This window comes from Lontra canadensis, unplaced genomic scaffold (genome assembly GCF_010015895.1).
Source record: "Lontra canadensis isolate GAN:19392208 unplaced genomic scaffold, GSC_riverotter_1.0 scaffold79, whole genome shotgun sequence".
NCBI lineage: Eukaryota > Metazoa > Chordata > Mammalia > Carnivora > Mustelidae > Lontra > Lontra canadensis.
In genome coordinates, this window is record NW_022631073.1 from 8,991,736 (window position 1) to 9,012,326 (window position 20,591).

Consider the following 20,591-nt stretch of genomic DNA (forward strand, 5'->3'; position numbering starts at 1 on the left):
ATAACACACTCAAGAAGGACAATAGCTGTTAAAGTAAGGGACAGCCTCCGAATGAAATCATGACGGTGGGGGGAGGAAACGGGCCCAGGCTAGGAGCCACCAAGTTAGCCACTGAGCTCATGGACGCGGTGGACAGTCCCATCAATTTCCTTGGGTTATGAGAAAACAGCCCCGGGAGGCTGGGTCACAGCCTCACGTGGCAAGGCAGCATTTGGAATGATTTTCGATCCTCAGGCCCAATTTTCTGTTGGTTCTGTTTGGGCTGCTCTGAGTCGTCACCCCCCCACCCCCAGTTTCTGGTCCTTTGCTGTTCCCCAGAGTGACCCAGTGCAAGGCGCGCGCACAGCCCATCCCCAGCCTACAGTTTATCCGTCCCCGTGCTCAGGCGGACTCGGACTCAGATCTGCTGGGAGGAGAGGCTCCTTCCAAACAGAGCCTCGTTCCAAGCCAGTCTCCGGCCCCTCCTCATAATCAATCATCAAACAAAAGGGAAAGAGCTGGAAGAGATGGTTTTACTCTACCCCCCACCCCTTTCCCACTACTATCAGCAAAAAAAAGCAGTTTAGTCAGTGGAAAGCAGTCTCTGGTGTGGGTGTCTGCAATTTAATATCCATTCATTTCCGATTCCTTTTTGAAAAGCCACATTTAATTCAACTTTTCAATGTTAAGCATCTTTTTCTCGAGCTAGAAACAGCCCTCAAATGCCATGCCGACAAGGGGGAATTGTTGACGGTCTGGTAGGAACTGGATTTAATTTCAGGTATGAAGTCTCCACTACACAAATCAGAACAAAAATGACTCCCGCGGGCAGGAAGGGCCAGGTCAGAAACACGGCAAAGATGGTCGGCTGAGATCTTTCTGGCCCCGCCTGGACATGTCGGGGATGACACCAAGACAGTCTCCACCTTGGCTCACAATCTGAAAAGAATCTCCCCCCCTGGCCAGAGGCGCATTACTGCCCACGCATTCCAAACGCAGAATTACTCAGTGGTAGCAGCTCACGCAGCATCTGGGCTAACACTGTGCCTGCAGAGAGCCCCACTGCTGGCTGCCTTCCAGGGGCTCGGCATGGCGGGGGAGCTGAAAAGTCCTGCGTGTGGCCACAGGATGTGCTATTCTGGCTGGCCTCCTTCCGGTGAGACTACCACATCCTGGACACTTCCTAGCGGCACGTTCCTAAACAGGGAAGCACCAGCCTTCCCCGGGAGCTATTTAAAGTCCAGCCATCCCATCCCACCAAAAGGCCAGGTTGCATCCATCCAGTAAGGGCCATGGCCTTGGGGACTTGAGGGTCAGAGGCAGGTTCGTTTCCCCACAGCACAGCTGTGTGACTTCGGGCAGGTTACTTAAGCTCTCTGAGCCCCCTGTTTCGTCCTCTATAAAATGCGGATGATAGAGCCGTCTTGCTGATTAGGTGGAAGTTACAAGTGAAGGCAGAGGCTGGGTCAGCGGTTGGAGCTCATCAAGCAGAAGTTATTATGATGATGTCATGACCAACAGGCACATTTTCAAAGATAGTTATTGCTAGAAATTCCACAGTTACCTAATAGAAGTAATATCTGACTGAGACCTCGCTGAAGGCCAGTTTCCTACACCAACCGCGGAGCCCGTTGCTGTCCTGATAAAGAGCAGATGGAGAAAAAACAGCCCGTGGGCTCCTACGGTGGTCTGCCTTCACGGCCCACATCCAGGCGAAGGTGTGTAAAGATCTGGGTCAAAAGACCCCTCGTGGCTCTCAGTCTAGGATCTTTCTCGGGGCCCACAAGAAGATTCCAGCCTACCTGGAGTCTTCCTTCCTTCCACAGGAAGTCCCGAAAATTACAAGGACATGAAGGAACCAAAATATGCGATCTCACTGCAAACCAAACCTTGCCTACCGACATCTACCGACAAGGGGGAATTGTTGACGGTCTGGTAGGAACTGGATTTAATTTCAGGTATGAAGTCTCCACTACACAAATCAGAACAAAAATGACTACAAGGAGAATGTTTAAATAGAAAGCAAACCACCTTCAAATACAGTGTTTCTCAGATTGAATTCACTGTGTCTCCGTTTTGCAAAAAAAAAAAGTTCCAAGCACAGATGCTTATCACCTGGGGTGTACACCCTTTCCTGGGAGAGAGCTGTGCACATTAGCATATCAAAAGTTCTGAGAAAGTCTCCAAGAAAGAAATCCATTAGCTCTGCTTTAATTCAAGGTTTCCAAAACTTTTTGAAGAAGGGAGCATTGTTAACACATCTAGAGGGGTGCCTAGGTGGCTCAGTAGGTTAAGGGTCCGACGCTTGGTTTCAGTTCGGGCCATGATCTCAGGGTCGTGGGATCGAGCCTTGCGACTGGCTCTCTGCTCAGTGGAGGGTCTGCTTGGGCTTCTCTCTCTCCCTCCCCCCAATCCCTCCCTTCTCCCTCTCTCAAATCACAGATAAAGCCTACACACACCCATCCAGTAACCCTGAAAAACCCCAATTTGGGAGACATGGCTTGTTTTCAAACCCAGTGAAACGCATGAATGAATAAAAATGAACACAAAACATGAAAAAATGTTCATCATCACTAGCCATCAGGGAGATTCAAATTAAAACCACATTGAGAAATCACCTTACACCAGTTAGAATGGCCAAAATTAGCAAGACAGGAAACAACGTGTGTTGGAGGGGATGTGGAGAAAGGGGAACCCTCGTACACTGTTGGTGGGAATGCAAGTTGGTGTAGCCTCTTTGGAGAACAGTGTGGAGATTCCTCAAGAAATTAAAAATAGAACTTCCCTATGACCCTGCCATTGCACTACTGGGTATTTACCCCAAAGATAGAGATGTAGTGAAAAGAAGGGCCATCTGTACCCCAATGTTTATAGCAGCAATGGCCACAGTCGCCAAACTGTGGAAAGAACCAAGATGCTCTTCAATGGATGAATGGATAAGGAAGATGTGGTCCATATACACTATGGAGTATGATGCCTCCATCAGAAAGGATGAAGACCCAACTTCTGTAGCAACATGGATGGGACTGGAAGAGATTATGCTGAGTGAAATAAGTCAAGCAGAGAGAGTCAATTATCATATGGTTTCACTTATTTGTGGAACATAACAAATAGCATGGAGGACATGGGGAGTTAGGAGAAGGGAGTTGGGGGAAATTGGAAGGGGAGGTGAACCATGAGAGACTATGGGCTCTGAAAAACAATCTGAAGGGTTTGAAGAGGTGGGGGGGGTGGGAGGTTGGGGGGAACCAGGTGGTGGGTATTAGAGAGGGCACGGATTGCATGGGGCACTGGGTGTGGTACAAAAACAATGAATACTGTTATGCTGAAAATAAATTTAAAAAATGATTATAAAAAAATGAACACAAAAGAACAAGAGTTGCCTCAGGAATGGAAGGGAGACTCAATGTTCACTGCTTACCTACTAATTTCTTTATAAAACTATTGCTTTCTTTTATAAAAATGTAAGCTTCTATTTTTAAAACTCTGATCTTACAGTCTGCTTCTTAAAGATGATTTCACGAGTCCCTCCGCTTTCCCTCACCACAAGCCACACTCAGTATCTCCTAAATGCTCTCCTCTTGGGGTCCAGTCTTGACTGGTTCTCAGGAACCAGGGTGCTCTGGACCTCTAACTTCTCCCAGGCTTTGCCACCTGGGAACTCGGGTCTGCAGGCAGGGAGCGCACTTACCTCGTGGTCAATTTTGATAAGTGCAATGTCTGCTTTCTCATCCACATCCTTGATTTTGGCTTCGTAGGTTGCACCGTTCTTCAGCTCGACCTTGACCCGATGCTTGTTGGTCACCACGTGGGCGTTGGTCACAATCAGTCCATCTTCAGACACGATAAAGCCAGACCCACTGGCCACCGGCACCTCCCTCTTAGAAAAAGGAAGCCTAGAACCCAGAGGACAGCCCGGTAAGCCCCAAACACCTTCAGATCAACTGTTCAACGTGCTGATTCAGCAACGCACATCTAAGAATTTACATGTCGGATCTATTCAACCTTCAAGACAACGGAAGCCTACTGATTTTTGCAAGCACGCAAAAATTCCACTTAAACGAAATATTCTTAGGGACTCTATTCAGAGCTAGAGGTTCTTAAGTGATCTAGAAGTGTCCGAATGTACATTCAAACTGTCTAAAGGGAAAGCATACTAAGGGGGAGATGTTATCTTCCCATAGGAACATATTCCGTGGCTCTTGGACATTTCAAAGGAACCCAGAAACATCCCTAACGCTTTGCTAATGGCAGCGCGTTCCAGCGGGAGCCTCACAGGCCGTGGGGAAACAAGAAGGCCTCTTTACTTGCGAAACAGCTCGATGTGAACCACGGCAGGAGCGATCTTCTCCACCACGTCGGCAATGAAGTTGTATTTATGGCGCAGACTGTTGGGGTCCTCCTGGCCTGAGAACAAAGCAAAGACAGGACATGTCAAGATGCAGTGCTCTGTGCTGTGGCTCCTGAGAAAGACATGGGTGAGAAGAGGCCAAAATACACACCCGGACCTTTGGAACCCCAGACAAGTGAGGACAAGACCCCAGACCTGCAAAGGTTCTCAGGGCTCCCAAGGGAACTTCCACTCACATAAGAGGTAACACCCATCAAAGATGACCTCTTTGCTCTGCTTCTCTCCTCCCAATGGTTTCACTGCAAAAATGCTGACCCAGAGGCACCAGCTGATACCTGGACCTCCTAGCGGCTCCTTGGCAAAGGTGGTGAGGCAAGGGGTCATGGTCACAGTCACGGCACCACCCTCCGCCATGCCCCTGCCAGCTCCCACAGTGCCACAGAGAAGCAGCCACTCCCAGCATGCCACTGCTACCACCACCACCGAGAGGAGAGCTGAGGCGGCTTTGAGGAGATGCCCGCTAGACATTACAGACTGAAAAGGCATTAGGGCAAAGGCACAGATCCTGTCTTTCCACTGATCCCACAAGGTGAACAGAGGCCACCGTCTGTCCCCAGAGCTGTCCACTATGCCTTGTTTATTCCAACCCTCTGGGACATCCCAGGCCAGAAGGCACAAGAGGTGCCTTGATACCACTGGGGGGAGAAAAGAAAGAGAGGGAAATCAAATGACCATAATTTCTATATAAACATACACACAGTAATTAGCGAACCCCCATTTCAAAGCTACTTTTGGACACAGAAATCCCACATCCCAGTGTAGGACTCTTACCCAGCAAGGCCAAAAAATGGCTTCCACCCACCAGCCGCACACAGCACGGCATCTGGTTCAGAAATGAGCTTCTGGGAACTCAGGTCCCAGGACACCCATTCTGCGGGCATAGGTGGCAGCAGGGGCCACTGTGGCCCCCGCAAGTGCAACCTGAGCCTGCAGTCCTGGTCCCAAATCCGTGCCACCTGCACACATCCCTCAACACATCTCTCTCTGCCTTCACAGGCCAGAGGGGTTCTAGGCTAGTCTGCAGCAGAGAACGCACACACCCTTTCCTTTCTCTCTCCTTGTCTCCCTTGGCTCAGTCGCCTCACTTACAGCTACACAAAGCAGGCTCCAGGGAGGCAGGCTCTGCCCGCCTCACTACCCATTGGTCCCCTGCAGACACTGGCAGGCAGCTTCCAGAAACCGTTAGAGCAATTTCACAGAGTCATCTTCTGTCTGTTGCATCGAAAAATTTTAAGCTGAGGTTTATATTTTGTGTCTTTCTTATGACATTTTGGTAGGAATTCATTTTTAGCATATTTTAATTGAGCCATAATGGATAGGAAATAGAGGAAATCTGTTCCTTTGCCACAGATGCTCTAAGGAGCACTGATCTGTCTCCCGCCCCTGTCGCTCCCTGTCACAGCTCACTCGGAGGGATTCACAACACAACTTTGCAGTTTAAAAAGAAACCACAGGCCTATAAAACTGCCCCTGACTCCCCTAAGGGGCTTTGTTCCCCACCCCCAACACGCATGCACAGAGGTGCACACAAACACACACCCACACCTACACGCTCAGTTGTGAGCATGCACACATACATGTACATACCCGTACATGTACACACACGTGCACACGTGCACATACAGACTCTGTCTCTCACACACATACATGTACATATATATTCTCCCACTCACATACACACTTGCACACATGCATGTGCACACACACTCACATGTATGTGTAGGCTGACATGTGTGCACTCTTACACGTGTGCACTCATCCACACAGAGCTGCACACACACTCACACACACATATGTATACATGCACTAACACACACTTACATTCATACACACACATATCTATATTCACAGACACTTAGAGAGACTCACACCCCCCCCATACCTCCCTCCCTGTGGGCCTCTGCCCGGGCTTGGGGCAGACTGTCAAAGCTGTGACCCTTTCAAGTCCTCTGTGGCCCTCAAAGCTGCATATCCACAGACTTCCATGGCAACCCCACAGCAGCTGTCCAGATTTTTTCCTCGGTCCCTGCCACAGCTGTGTGACCCCACCAGAGACATCAGCAACGCGACTCATACCACTGGACCCCAGGACATCTCGGGGACAAGCCTGCCTCTCCCAAGCTTTTCCTCTGGGAAGTGAGAGGCCATTGACAAGCAAAGGGCCCCTCTCCGTCTTGGCTACCGGGCTCTCAGCTGCTTTCCTTCCAGGGTGGAATCCCTCTCTTTTTGCAGAGCATGGTTTTCTAAGGTCAGAAAAAGATCAGCACCTACTAGACCAAGAAAACTAATTCAACAAGTTCACGGTAGCATCATTTTATTATTTTTGCTTTCAAAGCCCTTTCATACAGGATCCTATTTTATTTTCTTCCTTCCTAAGAATTTGGAAAATCAGATATTGTGCTTGTATTATATTTAGGGAAACTGAGGCTCATAGACCCTAAATGACTTCTACATAGATACTAAATTTCCTTAATAGAGAGTATAAGTAATAGGAATATCTGGGCAGATCTACAACTTTTCTTCTTAATCCTGGCCCCACACATATCTACCACCCTCCCAGATTTCTATTAATTAGTCTGTTTCCCTAAGTGCACCAAAGGGAGCTATAAAGAAGGTGATAGAAATATTCCCTCTGGCCACAAAACCTGGCGAACATCACCCAGAGACAGCTGTAAACACACGCATCTGGGCTTCCTCAGACCAGCTTCCTGGGAAAGGCCAAAAGGAAGTTTAATGCCCAAAGGCCAGTACCCCACAAGGCCGCATGGAGTTTCAGAGACTCTCTCAAGCAGGGCCATCACCAGAGTCTTACCATCATTAACTCACTTCCTCTCTCTGACTTCCCAAAGCAGGCATAGGAGAATTTGCCCGCAGCAGGAGTAAAAATGAACATGGGTTTTTCCAGCTAGTAAGAGAACCTCTTGCTCTCTCACACAAACTAGCGAGAGAGCCTCCAGGACCTGTGCACCCTGGGAAAGCAAGATGGAGAGCAGGGAAGACACTGGCCTGGGCACCAGAAGGCCCAGGTCCCATCCTGTCTGCCGAGTGGTCTCCATTTCCCCATCTGTAAAATGGGGCCAGGTGCCTCTAGAATGAGCTGCAAAGTCCATCCAGTCTAGCTCCAACATGCTATGATCGAATCCCCTTCTCTCCCTCTCAGTAAGCTGAAGCAACATGAAGAGTTTGTGGAATCGGAGACTGGGCACAGGACTCTGCAGACTGCAGATGAGGAAACAGAAAGGAGAAGCAGGAGGACAGACCATAATAAAAAGCCCAACTGACAAGCCTGAATTGTGCAGCTTAGATGAAAAGCAACCAGTGACTTCCATTACCACCACTGAGTGGACCAGCACCAACAGGAACATGAAATAGAGCAGAAACGATGAACATAAGAAACACCAACTAATTGTTCAAACATGGGCAAGATGTCAAACCAAAGAAGTGTTTGGCTTCTCAAAATCCTACTTCAGAACAAGGGAAGAACACCTTTCAAGAGCAGCGTGGCTCCCTGTCAGAGTCCTACTCCATGTAGAAGGTTGTCTGTCAAGCTAGAGGACACTGCCACTGCCCCCTAGTCTTTACAAGCCCCGGCTGGCTCCATTTGCTCTGATCTCAACTGCCGGCCAACTGTCTTCCTTCCAGAGGGGTCAGCCAAGGTGGAGAATCCCCAGAGGTGGACCCAGACTGGCTCTGGCTCTTGATTTATGGATAAGGTGGACCCAGTGTCTAAGTGATGCAGACAGACAGCGGGTTGGGGCGTCCAGGCTGCTCAGTATGGAGAAAATGGCTGAGAGCACAGACGTGGTATCAGACAGATCAGGGTATGACACAACACTTATCTGCTGTGGGACCGACCCTAGGTATGTCACCTTACTCCCCCAAGAGTTCTCCTCTTGTTCATAAAATGTAATGATAATAGCACCTACCTCAGAGTGGTTTTGACGCTGATTTTATAAGGTTCTGTATATGAAGTGCTTGGCCAAGTCATGGCATACAGGTGAAAATTAAAAATAAAAAGAGAATAGATAAAGGTGCCATCCAGTAGGCCGCTCTGGACAGGTGTGAGCGCCACACAGCTCAGTGATACATTAGGGAGAGAACTACTCTCCTGACCTTGGCAAATTCGTGTAGGTCCTGGAAACTCTTCCTAACAGGGCCATCGTGGCCACCCCCACAGAGGCAGAGATCAAGGGGAAGCTGTGAGGCAGGCCCATTTTTCTAGGTTTGAGGTTTACATGTGTTCCCCTGTGTACAAGTCTAACCCACAGCCACTGCAGAAGGGAAACAGGGCACTGGGCCAGCAGAATAATCTGACCTGAAATGCAGCGTATCTGTACTCTCAAACTCACAAGCAGCAACCAGCTTGCACCAGAGGACAAATGTAACTCCCTCTACAAAGTGAGGGTCCTGCTCAGTTAGGCCAAACCAATGTGGCAGAAGGTAATGAAAATGGGAAGCCTCATGCAGAGTCAAGGTCTGACACTTCTGTTCTCATTGCTCCATTATGGTACAGAAGTTGGAATTGCTTAGAGTCATTGACAACCCACCGTTTACAGAAAGCTGGTGATTCAGAATTCAGAAACGTGGGGGTAAGGTGTTTTTTTACATTCCTGATTAATGAAAACAACAGGAAAGACAAAATGACCAACATCATGCATCAAAGAGGAAGCATCACTATAGATCCTACAGACATTAAAAGTATGATATGGAAATACTCTGGATGAAATTGTGCACATAAATTCTACAACTTGGGGAAATGGACAGATTTCTTTAAAAGACTTTATTTACCAAAGCTCATTCAAGAAAATAAAGTTAACCCAAACAAGAAATTGTCTTTGCAGTTAAAAACCTTCCCACAAAGAAAGTTTCATGCTCATGATTCCATGGGTGAGTTCTACCAAACATTTAGGAAAGAAACAATACAAACACTTCACAGATGCTTCCCAAAGATGGAATAGGGAAAACACTACCCAGCTTATTTTATAAACCCGACACTACTCTAACACAAAGCCAGACAAAAGACATTATAAGAAAACTACAGACTAATATCCAACATGAACACAGACCAAATGTCCTTAAATGTTTAGTAAACAGAATTCAGCAATTTAGAAAAAAAAAAAAGAATTCAGCAATTTAGCAAGAAGAATAATATATCATGACCAGTCAGGATTTATTCCAGGAAAGGATAAATAAGGTTTAACATGGGGTACCTGGGTGGCTCAGTCAGTTGAGTGTCCACTCTTGGCTTTGGCTCAGGTCCTGATCTCATGGGTTATGGGATCGACCCCTGCATTGGGCTTTGCGCTCAGCAGGACTCTGCTTGGATATTCTCTCCCTCTGCCCCTTCCCCTGCTCTCGCGCGCTCTCTCTCTCTCACTCAAATAAATAAATATATTTTAAAATAAATACATAAATAAGGTTTAACGTTGGAATATAATACTAAGAAAACCCAAACAATTATCCAACAGATGCAAAAAGATGTGACAAAAATTGAACACTCATTCACAATAAAAACACTCAACAAACTAGAAAAAGAACTTCCTCAACCTGTTAAAAGGGATCGATAAGAAACCTAAAACTAATATACTTCATAGCAAAAGATCGAATACTTTCTCTCTAAAACTGAGAATAAGACAAGGACATCTGCTCTTACGACTTCCATTCAGTATTTTACTGACGTCCTAGCTGGAATAATTAAGCTAGAAGAGGAAATCAAAAGCATAAAGGTTAGGAAGGAGAACGTAAAACTGTTAGTATTTGAAGATGACGTGATAGTGCTATGGAAGTTGCTTAGGAATCTGTAAATATGCTGCTAGAATAAGTGAGTTTTTCATTGTCACAGGCTAACAGGTCACTATACACAAAACCATAGTTCTATATATTAATAATTAACCCTTAGAAAAATTGACATTTTTAAAATATCAATTCTAATAGCATCAAAACATTAAATAGGTAGGTAAATATTTAATAAAGTATGCGTAAAACACTGCTGAAATAATTTTTTTTTTCATTTAAATGTTAGGTAGTTAACAAACATTACAGTATTGGTTTCTGGAGCAGAATTCAGTGATTTGTCACTTACATACAATACCTATGCTCACCACAACAGGCGCCCTCTTTAATACCCATCACCTATCTAGCCCATCCCCCGCCCACCTCTCTCCATCAACCCTCAGTTTGTTCTCCATCGTTAAGTGTCTCTTATGGTTTGTTTCCCTGTCTCCTACTTGCTGAAATAAATTTTAAAAGATCTAAGTAAATCAAGAGATACCCCATACTCATGAGTCCGAAGTCTCACTATTACGAAGTTATCGATTTTCCCAAAATTGACCTACAGAGTCAGCATACTCCCAATGAAAATCCCAGCAGGTGTTTGTGGGTTTTTTTTTTAAAGATTGTTTATTTATTCATTTGACAGAGAGATCACAAGGAGGCAGAGAGGCAGGCAGAGAGAGGGAGGAAGCAGTCTCCCCGCCGAGCAGAGAGCCCAATGCGGGGCTCGATCCCAGGACCCTGAGACCATGACCCGAGCCGAAGGCAGAGACCTCAACCCACTGAGCCACCCAGGTGCCCCAAAAGGTGTGCTTTTTTTAAATAGTTAAGGTAAAAATGTCAGATAAAGATTAGATGTGGTGCAGAAAGAAGAGAGAAGTGTTTATGTTTCTAATGTCATAGTTCTCAAACTCTGCCCCAAGGCACCCTGGAGTGCCATAGCAAACTCACAGGATAGTTTAAGTTTTCTGCAGAAACACTGTGATACTTGATGTCTGCGGGATGAGCTAGTTCTCAGTTTCAAGATCAGACTGCACTATAATCCTTTGGATGATTTTTGTATCTTTTTCACTTTGGATGCTGGTGGTCACTGTGATTAAAAGCAAATACTGTACAAAAATCAATGTTGAATTTGGAAATGAGGATGGCAGTGTCCAAGCTAATTTTAAGGCTTAAGAGGCTCTATGGAACCCAGCAGTACACCTAGCCCATCCATAAACAGGTGTGGTTATTGAGTAACAAAATTAAAATTCCATTTTTCCTTTATTTTCTTTGCAAGTGACAATTATGCTGCAAAGACACTAACACATATTTATTTGTTGGGACCTAATTACTTGATGAATAAAACCATTAGGCATTTCTTTTGGCCGAGGGGGTACCACGAAAAGATTACTGAAACACTAAGGGTGTCACGAACCATGAAAATCCAGGGACCTCTGCCTGACGCCTCTGGGCTCTCTCCAGCAGAGGGTCCAGAATCCCAACACAGTTGCAATAATTCAGAGCAAAAGTGGATTTACAGTGAAGGGTAAAGGTAAACACTGGCCCTGTGAGGGGCCCTAGCAAAGCATTCAGTTGTCAGATACTTTTTGAAAAATAATTTATAAATAACAAAAAAAATTTATAAAAATATTTAAATTGTAGTTGGTTGAGGTGACTGTCTCCTTCCCTCTGCCACACATCTCCTGTCCTATCAGAGTAGCTGTAGCATTGGGGAATGGGCCTAAAAAGTCAAACTGTAGAATCATTTTGCTTGGGTTTCATTAGATACACTTATGTGCTTTGAAGTCACTTCTGCATTTCTATCCTGGCTCCTAGTGCAAGCCAGAGATTGTACACGGTATGGTGACCTGGCCTGGCAGTACATAGTAGTGGGGAAATATGCCAGAGGAAAGACTAAATTAACAACAACAACAACAACAACAATAATAATAAATCATTCTATTCTCTCCATAGGAAACATTACAAACTCACTGTCCTATGAAAAGGTGGTTGAGTCTATCACCCCAAAAATATATAGGGAAGGGAAGGTATTTTATTTTTTAAAATTTTAAAAAAGATTTTATTTATTTATTTGACAAGGAGAGAGAGAGTATAAGCAGGGGGAGCAGCAGCAGAGACAGAGGGAGAAGCAGGCTCCCCGCTGAACAAGGAGACTAATATGGGGCTGACCTGAGCCAAAGGCAGACTCTTAATCTTCTGAGCCCCCCAGGTGCCCCGGGAGGGAAGATGTTTTAAAGGTGAAGGTGTGTTTGGCATTTAATGACAACATCATGACATTTTTCTGGGTTTTTGGAGTCTGTAGGATTTTCTTATTTTGAAAAACTTGTAATTTGTGGCAGTTTGCTTTTTCAATCTAAATAAAGATCATGTCCACGCCTAATGTTATATTTATAGTTTTGAATTTTTTCTTAAAGAGGGTCCCCCAAGTTGTATGCTTTTCAGACCCCATAAAACACGGACCTGCCATCAGGGAGGCAGGAGTGCCAACCCTACCCAAGTAGCAGGCCTGAGTCCCACAGGTTCCCGAGTCTCAGGCCCTCTGGAGCTCATGACCAGCTGGCAATACAAGGGGAGGGGGACCCCTGAGCTACACTTACAGGGTGCACTGCCTCAGCCGCCAGGACTCTTAGTCACCGACCAGAGAGCATGGCCAGCATGGGAAGCATCTGCTTTAGAAGGACCGAGGGAGCCCTCCAGGCCCTCCCTGGCAGTCCCAGGAGAACCCCAGGGCCGCCCCGGGTGGCGGCAGCTGCCTCAGACCTGGCTCAGGAATCCTAGCAATGGATCCTGGACACCTTGCCCCTGTTCTGGGCTCCATCCTGCCTTCTCCAGACATACCTCCCCCCCGCATCTGACACTTGGAGTGTCAGGGATGGATGGAATGAATGCCAGGCAGAGCTCCAACCCCAGTAGATTCCTAGCAGGGTCAGCCAGGCTGGGAAAGGTCCCAAGGCTCCCACTGGTGCCAGGATGACGCCCGAGCCAGACAGGGCCTCGGATCCTGATTCTGCCCCTTCACAGCCGTGTTACTTCATACAGTGACCCTATCTGAGCCTCAGTCTCCCGTTCTGCAAGATGGAGATAATACTACCTCTTCCAGGCCATGGCGAGTCCTAAGGGAGAGAACGCACACAAAGCCTGTGCTCAAGGCCATGATCACCTCCCAGCTCTCACTAGGTGTGCCACTGTCCAGGTGCATTTCAAGGCCTCCGAGTGCCTCTTCCCACACTTCTAAGGCTTCTCAGAATCCCGTTTCAGCATTGTAATTCAGGCACACCTGGCCCATTTTCAGGTGTCTCCCCCAAAATGATAGTTACGACCTGGGGTGCATGAACTTACTCAGGACCCCCATGCTGGTCTCCATCACTTGGGCACAGCTCCCTCCTCCAGAGGGGGCTCTGATTCCCCAACTCTCTATCCCATGACTTCTTGATGTCCGCTCTCCATTGCCGCAAACTTCTCACTGGCCTCCAAAACACCACGCGCCACCCTACCTGCTTGCACTCACCCTGTTTGTCTTCCTGCCTGGATCCTTGTTCTCCTCCCAGACAGCTTGCCAATTCCTACCCAACCTGAGATGTTGGCAATCAAATAATAAAACCATAATCTTACTCATTTATTGAGCATCTACTATGTGTCAAGCCCAAAGCCAGGCACTCCGTAAACATTACCTCTAGTTATTCCTGCAACTATAAGGAGGATCTTATGCCCAGTCCACAGAAAGATGTAAAAATGAAACAATCAGAGAAGTAAGGCAGAGGAGTGGAACATGTGACTCATGTCCTCTGAGCTGGCAAGTGGCACAGGTGGGAGGCTACCCCTCTGCTCTGCAGCCGGAGCCTCCCCTCCAGGTCCTTCACTCAGCCTCCAGCCCCCTGCAGCCCCCGCAGTTGTAGGAAAATGCCTCCCACTTCCATGCCTGAGAGCTCAGGGCCGGAACTCAAGATTCACAATCCAACCTTGGCTTCCAACAAGAACAATCGTGCCTTCCAGTTTCTCAACGGAATCGAGAAGTAGAGCTAATTTGGAAAACAGAACACAGTGTCTTCGAGGGAAAAGAAATGAATCCCCCTTTATTCACAGGGTACGGCCTGTTCCCAAAATTTAAATCAGTTGCAAGAGCAGATTGATCAAATCACTGGCATTTTAATGCACTGTCCTACATTCAGGACAGGAGAAATGATTTGCAGGGCCCCGTGCAAAACAAAACCACAGGGGCTCCTTGTTCCAGAGTGCTGAGAAATCCAAGAGGGTGACAGCAGAGCGTTAACCCAGGTACGGGGTCCTTCTGAGCACGGACCGCATGGACTGCACACCTGCATTTCAATTTCGTTTGATTTAAAACCCGAGGGGCAGATGAAGTACCGGAAGGCAGCACGTGCTGCTCAGGGCTGACCAGGATGCTGAATCCGGCCAAGCCCAGCAGCCCTCGGGCAGTCTTCAGGAGCTGACGGACACTCCACGTGCCAGGAGCACCCCCGCCCCCCGCCCTCCATGGTCCAAAGCTTGGGCACTGCTCGCACATGCGGGAGGCACGTGACCTCGCAAGCCCCTCGGGCTGAAGGTTCCTCAACTTTAAAATAAGGAGGCTCCATTGGGTGGCTTCCAAGACCACCCCCCTGCCCCCGCAACAACTCTCAAAGAGAAAGAAAGACATCACTTGTAATGTTTCACCTAATTGCTACAACTTTAAGTGCCACTGAAGCTATGGGCCCTTTTCGAGCCTACAAATCATAGCACAGCCCAGTTCCCACAGTTGGCAGGATGTGGGGAGAAGGACAAGAAACATGAAGGAAGAAACTAAGCCAAAAAGGCCAGAGTCAGCCAGGGCCTGCTGGCCATGGGACCACAGGAGGGCGGCTGGGGACAACTCGCCCTCCTCCTCTCGCCCCGGCCTCCTCATGCTTCCATTCCAGCCCTCTCTTCCTTCTGTCGCATGGGCACAAGTGACAAAAGAAATAAGATCCCTTCAAAGGAAAAGGCACAAAATGCAGTGCACAGAATTTGGACATGAAGGCCAATGGACAAAATGTCCCCCTTTTCACCTGAAGGGCCAGGAGCCCACCACCCCCTACCCCGTGGTGACGGGGAGAGATAACCACCCCTGAGATGCCAGCTTGGACCACTGCTCTAGACTCAAGGTCCAGCCCAAAAGCTTTCCCCAGCCTGCCGGCAGAAGCACAGCCAGCCGGGCTCCCACCGGCTCAGAAACTGTAACCAAAGAAACATCCACAGCATGTCCCGAGCGGAGTGTCCTGAAATATTTAGTCTTTCGGAAGGGCTCACTTGCTTAAGGGGTCTGGGACACACTCCTCAGCTGTCATCAGCCACCTGCGCACAGCCCCCACACCTGGAGCATGAGCCCCCATGTGAGGTCCTGCCTCTGGAGCTCCAAGTACCAGCCTCAGTTCAGGGCACAAGCCACTGAGACCCCGGAACGTATGGCCACGGGGGTGCGTGCTGGAGGCCATCCTCTTTCTCATCTTTAGATGGTCCGAGGGGCACATCTAACATTTCCTTGTCCCTAGCATGGCCAGATTAAAAATAACTACCAACAGGCTACTTGCTGGGTAAATAGATCTGGGCCCAAATCCAGAGGGGATCTCCAAGAGAAAATTACATCCAGCACATCACCTCCTCTCCCACCTGCCCTGTTCTGCTCAGTCTGGCACCTTCCCAGAGAAACCAAGGGAGCCCCGCAGGGGGAGGGGGCTGGATCCAATGCTTGGTGCTCCGATGCTCCTCCTACTTCCCCAGCATGGCCCTGTCCTGAGCCCAAGGTCCCCACGCTTCTGGGGGTGCAACAGCAGAGAGACAAAACAAATCAGAGTATGGGAGGGCGGCAGGCCGAGGCCAGCCGATAGGGAGCGCCCGCCCTGGCCCATAGCTATGATGGCAAGAATAGCACACTTTCGCTCAGTGACAGGCCCCCGCCGCCCTGCTTGCCACCTCAGGCCTTTTGATGTCAGAACTGGAACTGGGCTCCATAACTCTGCAGGCACGGGCACCCGAAGCCGGAGCAGGACACTGGTCCCACCTGTGCAGGTGCTCGGGGAAGGGAACAAGAAGCAGGCAGTTAACTAACCTGACACCGTGCAGCTGGGAAGGGAGCTGGTCCACATTCAGGGAGGGCGAGGGGGATGATTTTTCACTAAGAAAAGCTCTCTTTGTGAGGTTGCATGATGAATTCGAGAATGACCGTGAGAGGGACGGGGGCAGGGCGGGGGCGGGGGGGAGGCCAGAGCAGCCAAGGCGGGTAAAAAGAGAGGCAGGCATGAGCCAGACGGCAGGAAAACAGAATGCTTCCTCCTCTAACAGAGAACTTTCACGACTTTCTCCCTGATAGTCAGCAGAGAAATCCATTTAAACAGGTTCCTAGGGGCACCTGGGTGGCTCAGTGGGTTAAGCCTCTGCTTTCGGCTCAGGTCATGATCTCAGGGTCCTGGGATCAAGCCCCACATGGGGCTCTCTGCTCAGCAGGGAGCCTGCTTCCCCCTCTCTCTCTGTCTGCCTCTCTGCCTACTTGTGATCTCTCTCTCTCTCTCCCTCTGTCAAATAATTGAAAAAAAAAAACAAAAAAAAACCATTCTAAACAGGTTCCTAATGGGGAAGGGGTCACGAAGTGCAAAGGGGCTGAGGCCTCGAGTCTGCGAGAGTGGTTGCCTGCGGAGGCGGCGGGGAGAAGCAGAACCCCGTGAAAGCAGCAAAGGGCCCCACTTTCTCCATGTTTTCAGTTTGAGGAACTGCATTCTGTCTGTCCCACTCAATCCCATTCCAAGGACACTTGTCAGTCACGGCTCCAACCCAGGGGCTGGCCCAGCGCTGGTCTGGGCTGTGGAGGCAGCAGAAACAGAAGCGAGACTTTGCACATTCCGGGAAACCAGACCCCCATTCTAATCAGTGCTGTGGCTGCAAATTCCAGGGCCCTGGGGGGCCCCCCGTGCAATGAGGTTTCTCTGAACCTTGCAGAGAAAAGGCACAGGAGGGACAGAGAGGCATCACTTGGCTGTGGCAAAGGCAACAGGCTGAGCTCTAGAATAAACCTGAAAATCCCGGGCATCAAGTGCACCAACGGGAGCACCAGGCAGCAAATCGAAGGCAGGTGGAGAAAACGGAAGACACCGTTGGGGAGTCGGACTTCCCAAGGCCAAAGGCTCTTGGACCTCTTCTTGTTAAAATAAACCGAATTCACAAGTAGCAACTGTTCCTTTTTTTTTTTTTTTTTTTTTTTTAAGATTCGAAATTGAAGGAGGGGCTCCCAGACTCTCTGTCTTCTGCACAGAAATAAAGAAAGAAAATTCAGGAGGGCTCTGTGTGACCTATTTCTCGCCTCATCGTGAATAAAGGAGGAAGAGGAGGCGGAGCCCGGGAGCCTGGCCTTGATTTCCAGCCCACACTGGCACTTCGGAGCGCTGGCAGCCCCTCTCTTTCCGGAGCAGGCTCCCAGACGGCGGAGAGTGGGAAAAGCTCTCCTGACGCCAGACCTCAGCCTACGAATCCGGCCGCCGTGTCCACGGTGCCCTGAGCGCGGAGCCGTCTGCCGAGGCTGGGCCGAGGCCGCAGCAGATGGTGCTGGAAAGACCAGGGCAGGTGAAACGAAGGAGCACAAACCCTGACTCTGACCCAAACAAGGCTGAGACGGTCTCTCCCAACCCCCTGCTGGCTTTTGGGGGCACCCGGCCAGTTGGCTGCAAAGCCCTACAAATTCAGCCACAAGCACGGCTCAGCTTCAATGGTAAAATGTGCCTTTTGCAGAACAATGTGTCTATGTTTAATGGTGCCTGTCATTGCTAATCACTTTGCAGTTTCATGGCCCACCCCCCTCGCCCTCCAGAAAAAGTCCTTCCTTGCACACCACGGTGAGGGCCTGGGTTTGGTCAGTATTTTTGCCTTGGACACTCTTTCCTGACCTATTGTATGTATTAGGAAACAAAGTCTCCAATCCATTCCCTCGCACAATTTTTCTTTTCCCCCCGAAGTCTCCTGAATGCCCAGCATGTGTGTCTTTTATTACCATCAGGGAAACGGCTAACTGCTCCGTTCACAGAAACACTATTAGCGTTCCCCTTGATAAGCATCTGGCTCCGGTCTCGACCTTCCCAGATTTCTCATTTGGGTTCTCTTCCTGCTCCCACTTCTCCTGGTTGTTATGTCTGGAGGGGCCGGGAAGGTTCAGGCTCCGTAAGCAGCAGGCTGGGAGGAGATGGTTGAGTTGCTCAAGGAGCCTGGGAGACACCCTCCTCGGCTGTCCTGGGTCCCCTCCCACAGCCCCCTGGTGGCGGGGGGCGGGGGAGTGGTGGCTGGGATTGGTTGGAGGAACAGGAAGGGACAGGGAGGGATGTGACCAGAGAACCAAGGCCCTCCGTCCAGGAAGGGGACAGGTTCTCCTGAGACGTGCCCCACACCCATTCGTGATGAGTGCGATCCTCCAGATCCGAGGAGGAGAATGAGGGTAACTTGTAAAACTGACAGAAGCCAGAAGGAATCTTTGGCTCGAGAAAGATGCGAAAACTGGGCCCTGAGACCCCAGACAAGCCGCTTCCTCTCTCTGGGCCCCAGTTCCCTCAGCGCTGAGATGATGAGGGGCTAGGCCACACCATTTCCGACATCCTTTCCAGCTCCCAAAAAAAGGTATATGATCTAATAAACCTGAAAAACGCATTCCCTGATCTTTTCCTTTTAGCATATTAATTCCATCCATATAGAATATTCCTGCTTTCAACACTCGCTTCCCATGTCCCATGCTCGGGTTTCTTCAGACAGAACAAGCCAGGGCCGCTGCCTGAGTTCAGACTTTTTTCAACGTGACCTTCCCGGCCGGGATTAGAATCCGCCGTCAGGAAGAGCAGATACAATAAAAAGTCTGGCCTTCCCCTGTCCGCACAACAGAACATGAGGCGGTCATAAAACGGAATGCTCAGGAATGCTACATGAATGGACCTTGAAAACAAGACGCTAAGTGAAACAAACCAGCCACCAAAAACCACACATTGTGTGACTCCGTTAACATGAGATGTCCAGAACAGGCAAATCCACAGGGAGGGAAAGCAGATTAGTGGGTGCCCAGGGCTGGGCAGGGGGGGTTGTATGGGTTGCGTGCTAATGGGTACTGGGTTTCTTTGGGGAGGGATGAAAATGTTCTAGAATTAGATCATGGTGATAGCCGCACCCCTCTGTGAATATAGGGAAACTGTGAACCGTACACTTTAAGAGGGTGAATTTTATGGTATGTGAATTATGTCTCAATAGAACTTGCAATAAAAAAAGAAAAAAATGTCACTTGTTCCTTTTTTACTCTTTTAATATGACTACTAGAAAGTTGGATTTTATCTATGTGGTTGATGTTATAGTTCTGTCCATGAGTACAAAACAGTCGAATAAACATATTCTTTGCTTTTCAAAACAAACAAAAACATTCTGGTCTCCTCCTACATCCTGGGGAGCCTTGGTATCCGGGAGGCTCAGTGTGGAAAGGCCTGGGCTGCGTGTCCAAACACTCATGTTCTCAGTCATAGTCTGGCTTGTGACCTCAGACCTTCCCATCCCCTGGCTGGTCCTGGCTCCTCACTGAACACACTAGGAAGTCCGCTTCTCTCTCCTTCTTCCTCTGACCCTGTCCATTGTTCGTTCCCCATCCCTCTCTCTCTCAAATAAATAGATAAAAATCTTAAAAAAGAAAAAAAGCATCTGAGAATAAAGATCAACCAGGTAATTAACTCACTAAGCAGGATGACTCCTTTCATACTTTCCTATTTGTCTTGAAGGATTTCTCTCAGGGAAATTTATTTTTGCCTGCCTCAACCATCAGTGACTTAAGAGATAATTGTATAGCTGATGGCAACAAATATGGGTAAAATCCTCTCGGAAAACAACCTGGCAACATACACCAAGGGGCATCAAAAATCCGTATCCATCCAGGCAGTCATCATACTTCTTTTTTTTTTGAAGATTTTATTTATTTATTTGACAGAGATGACAAGTAGGCAGAGAGGCAGGCAGAGAGAGTGGGGGAAGCAGGCTCCCTGCTGAGCAGAGAGCCCAACGCAGAGATCGATCCCAGGACCCTGGGATCATGACCTGAGCTGAAGACAGAGGCTCTAACGCACTGAGCCACCCACGTGCCTCCAGTCGTCATACTTCTTAATATCTACCCAAGGGAATAACCCCAGATACAGAAGTAACGATGAGCATGGAAAGGTTCATTTCAGTATCACTGGCAGCGGCAGCCACAGATCAATGGACACAAGGCTGGGACTGGTCAACCAGACGCTGGTGATGCTTGGGACGGAGACGTTGAAGCTGCCGGAATTGTGGCTCTTTTTCTGTTTTTCGTTATTTCTGATGTAATTAAACTGTATTTGCAACTTTAAGAAACTGATACAGTAAAATATGTCATCAAAAGTATGAATGCGTTTCTCAAGATATC

General features: G+C 48.5%; 1 protein-coding gene across 2 annotated transcripts in view; it reads right to left on the reverse strand.

Annotated features, from left to right (window-relative positions):
* The window catches only part of HTRA1 (HtrA serine peptidase 1), a 50,306-nt gene that overhangs the window by 19,762 nt on the left and 9,953 nt on the right, over positions 1 to 20,591 (reverse strand). For both annotated transcript variants that reach the window (XM_032882150.1, XM_032882151.1), the window contains exons 2-3: positions 4,287 to 4,386; positions 3,671 to 3,875 (exon numbers count right to left, since the gene is read on the reverse strand). In XM_032882150.1, coding sequence (XP_032738041.1) covers positions 3,671 to 3,875; positions 4,287 to 4,386 — 305 coding nt within the window. The remainder of the gene's footprint in view (positions 1 to 3,670; positions 3,876 to 4,286; positions 4,387 to 20,591) is intronic.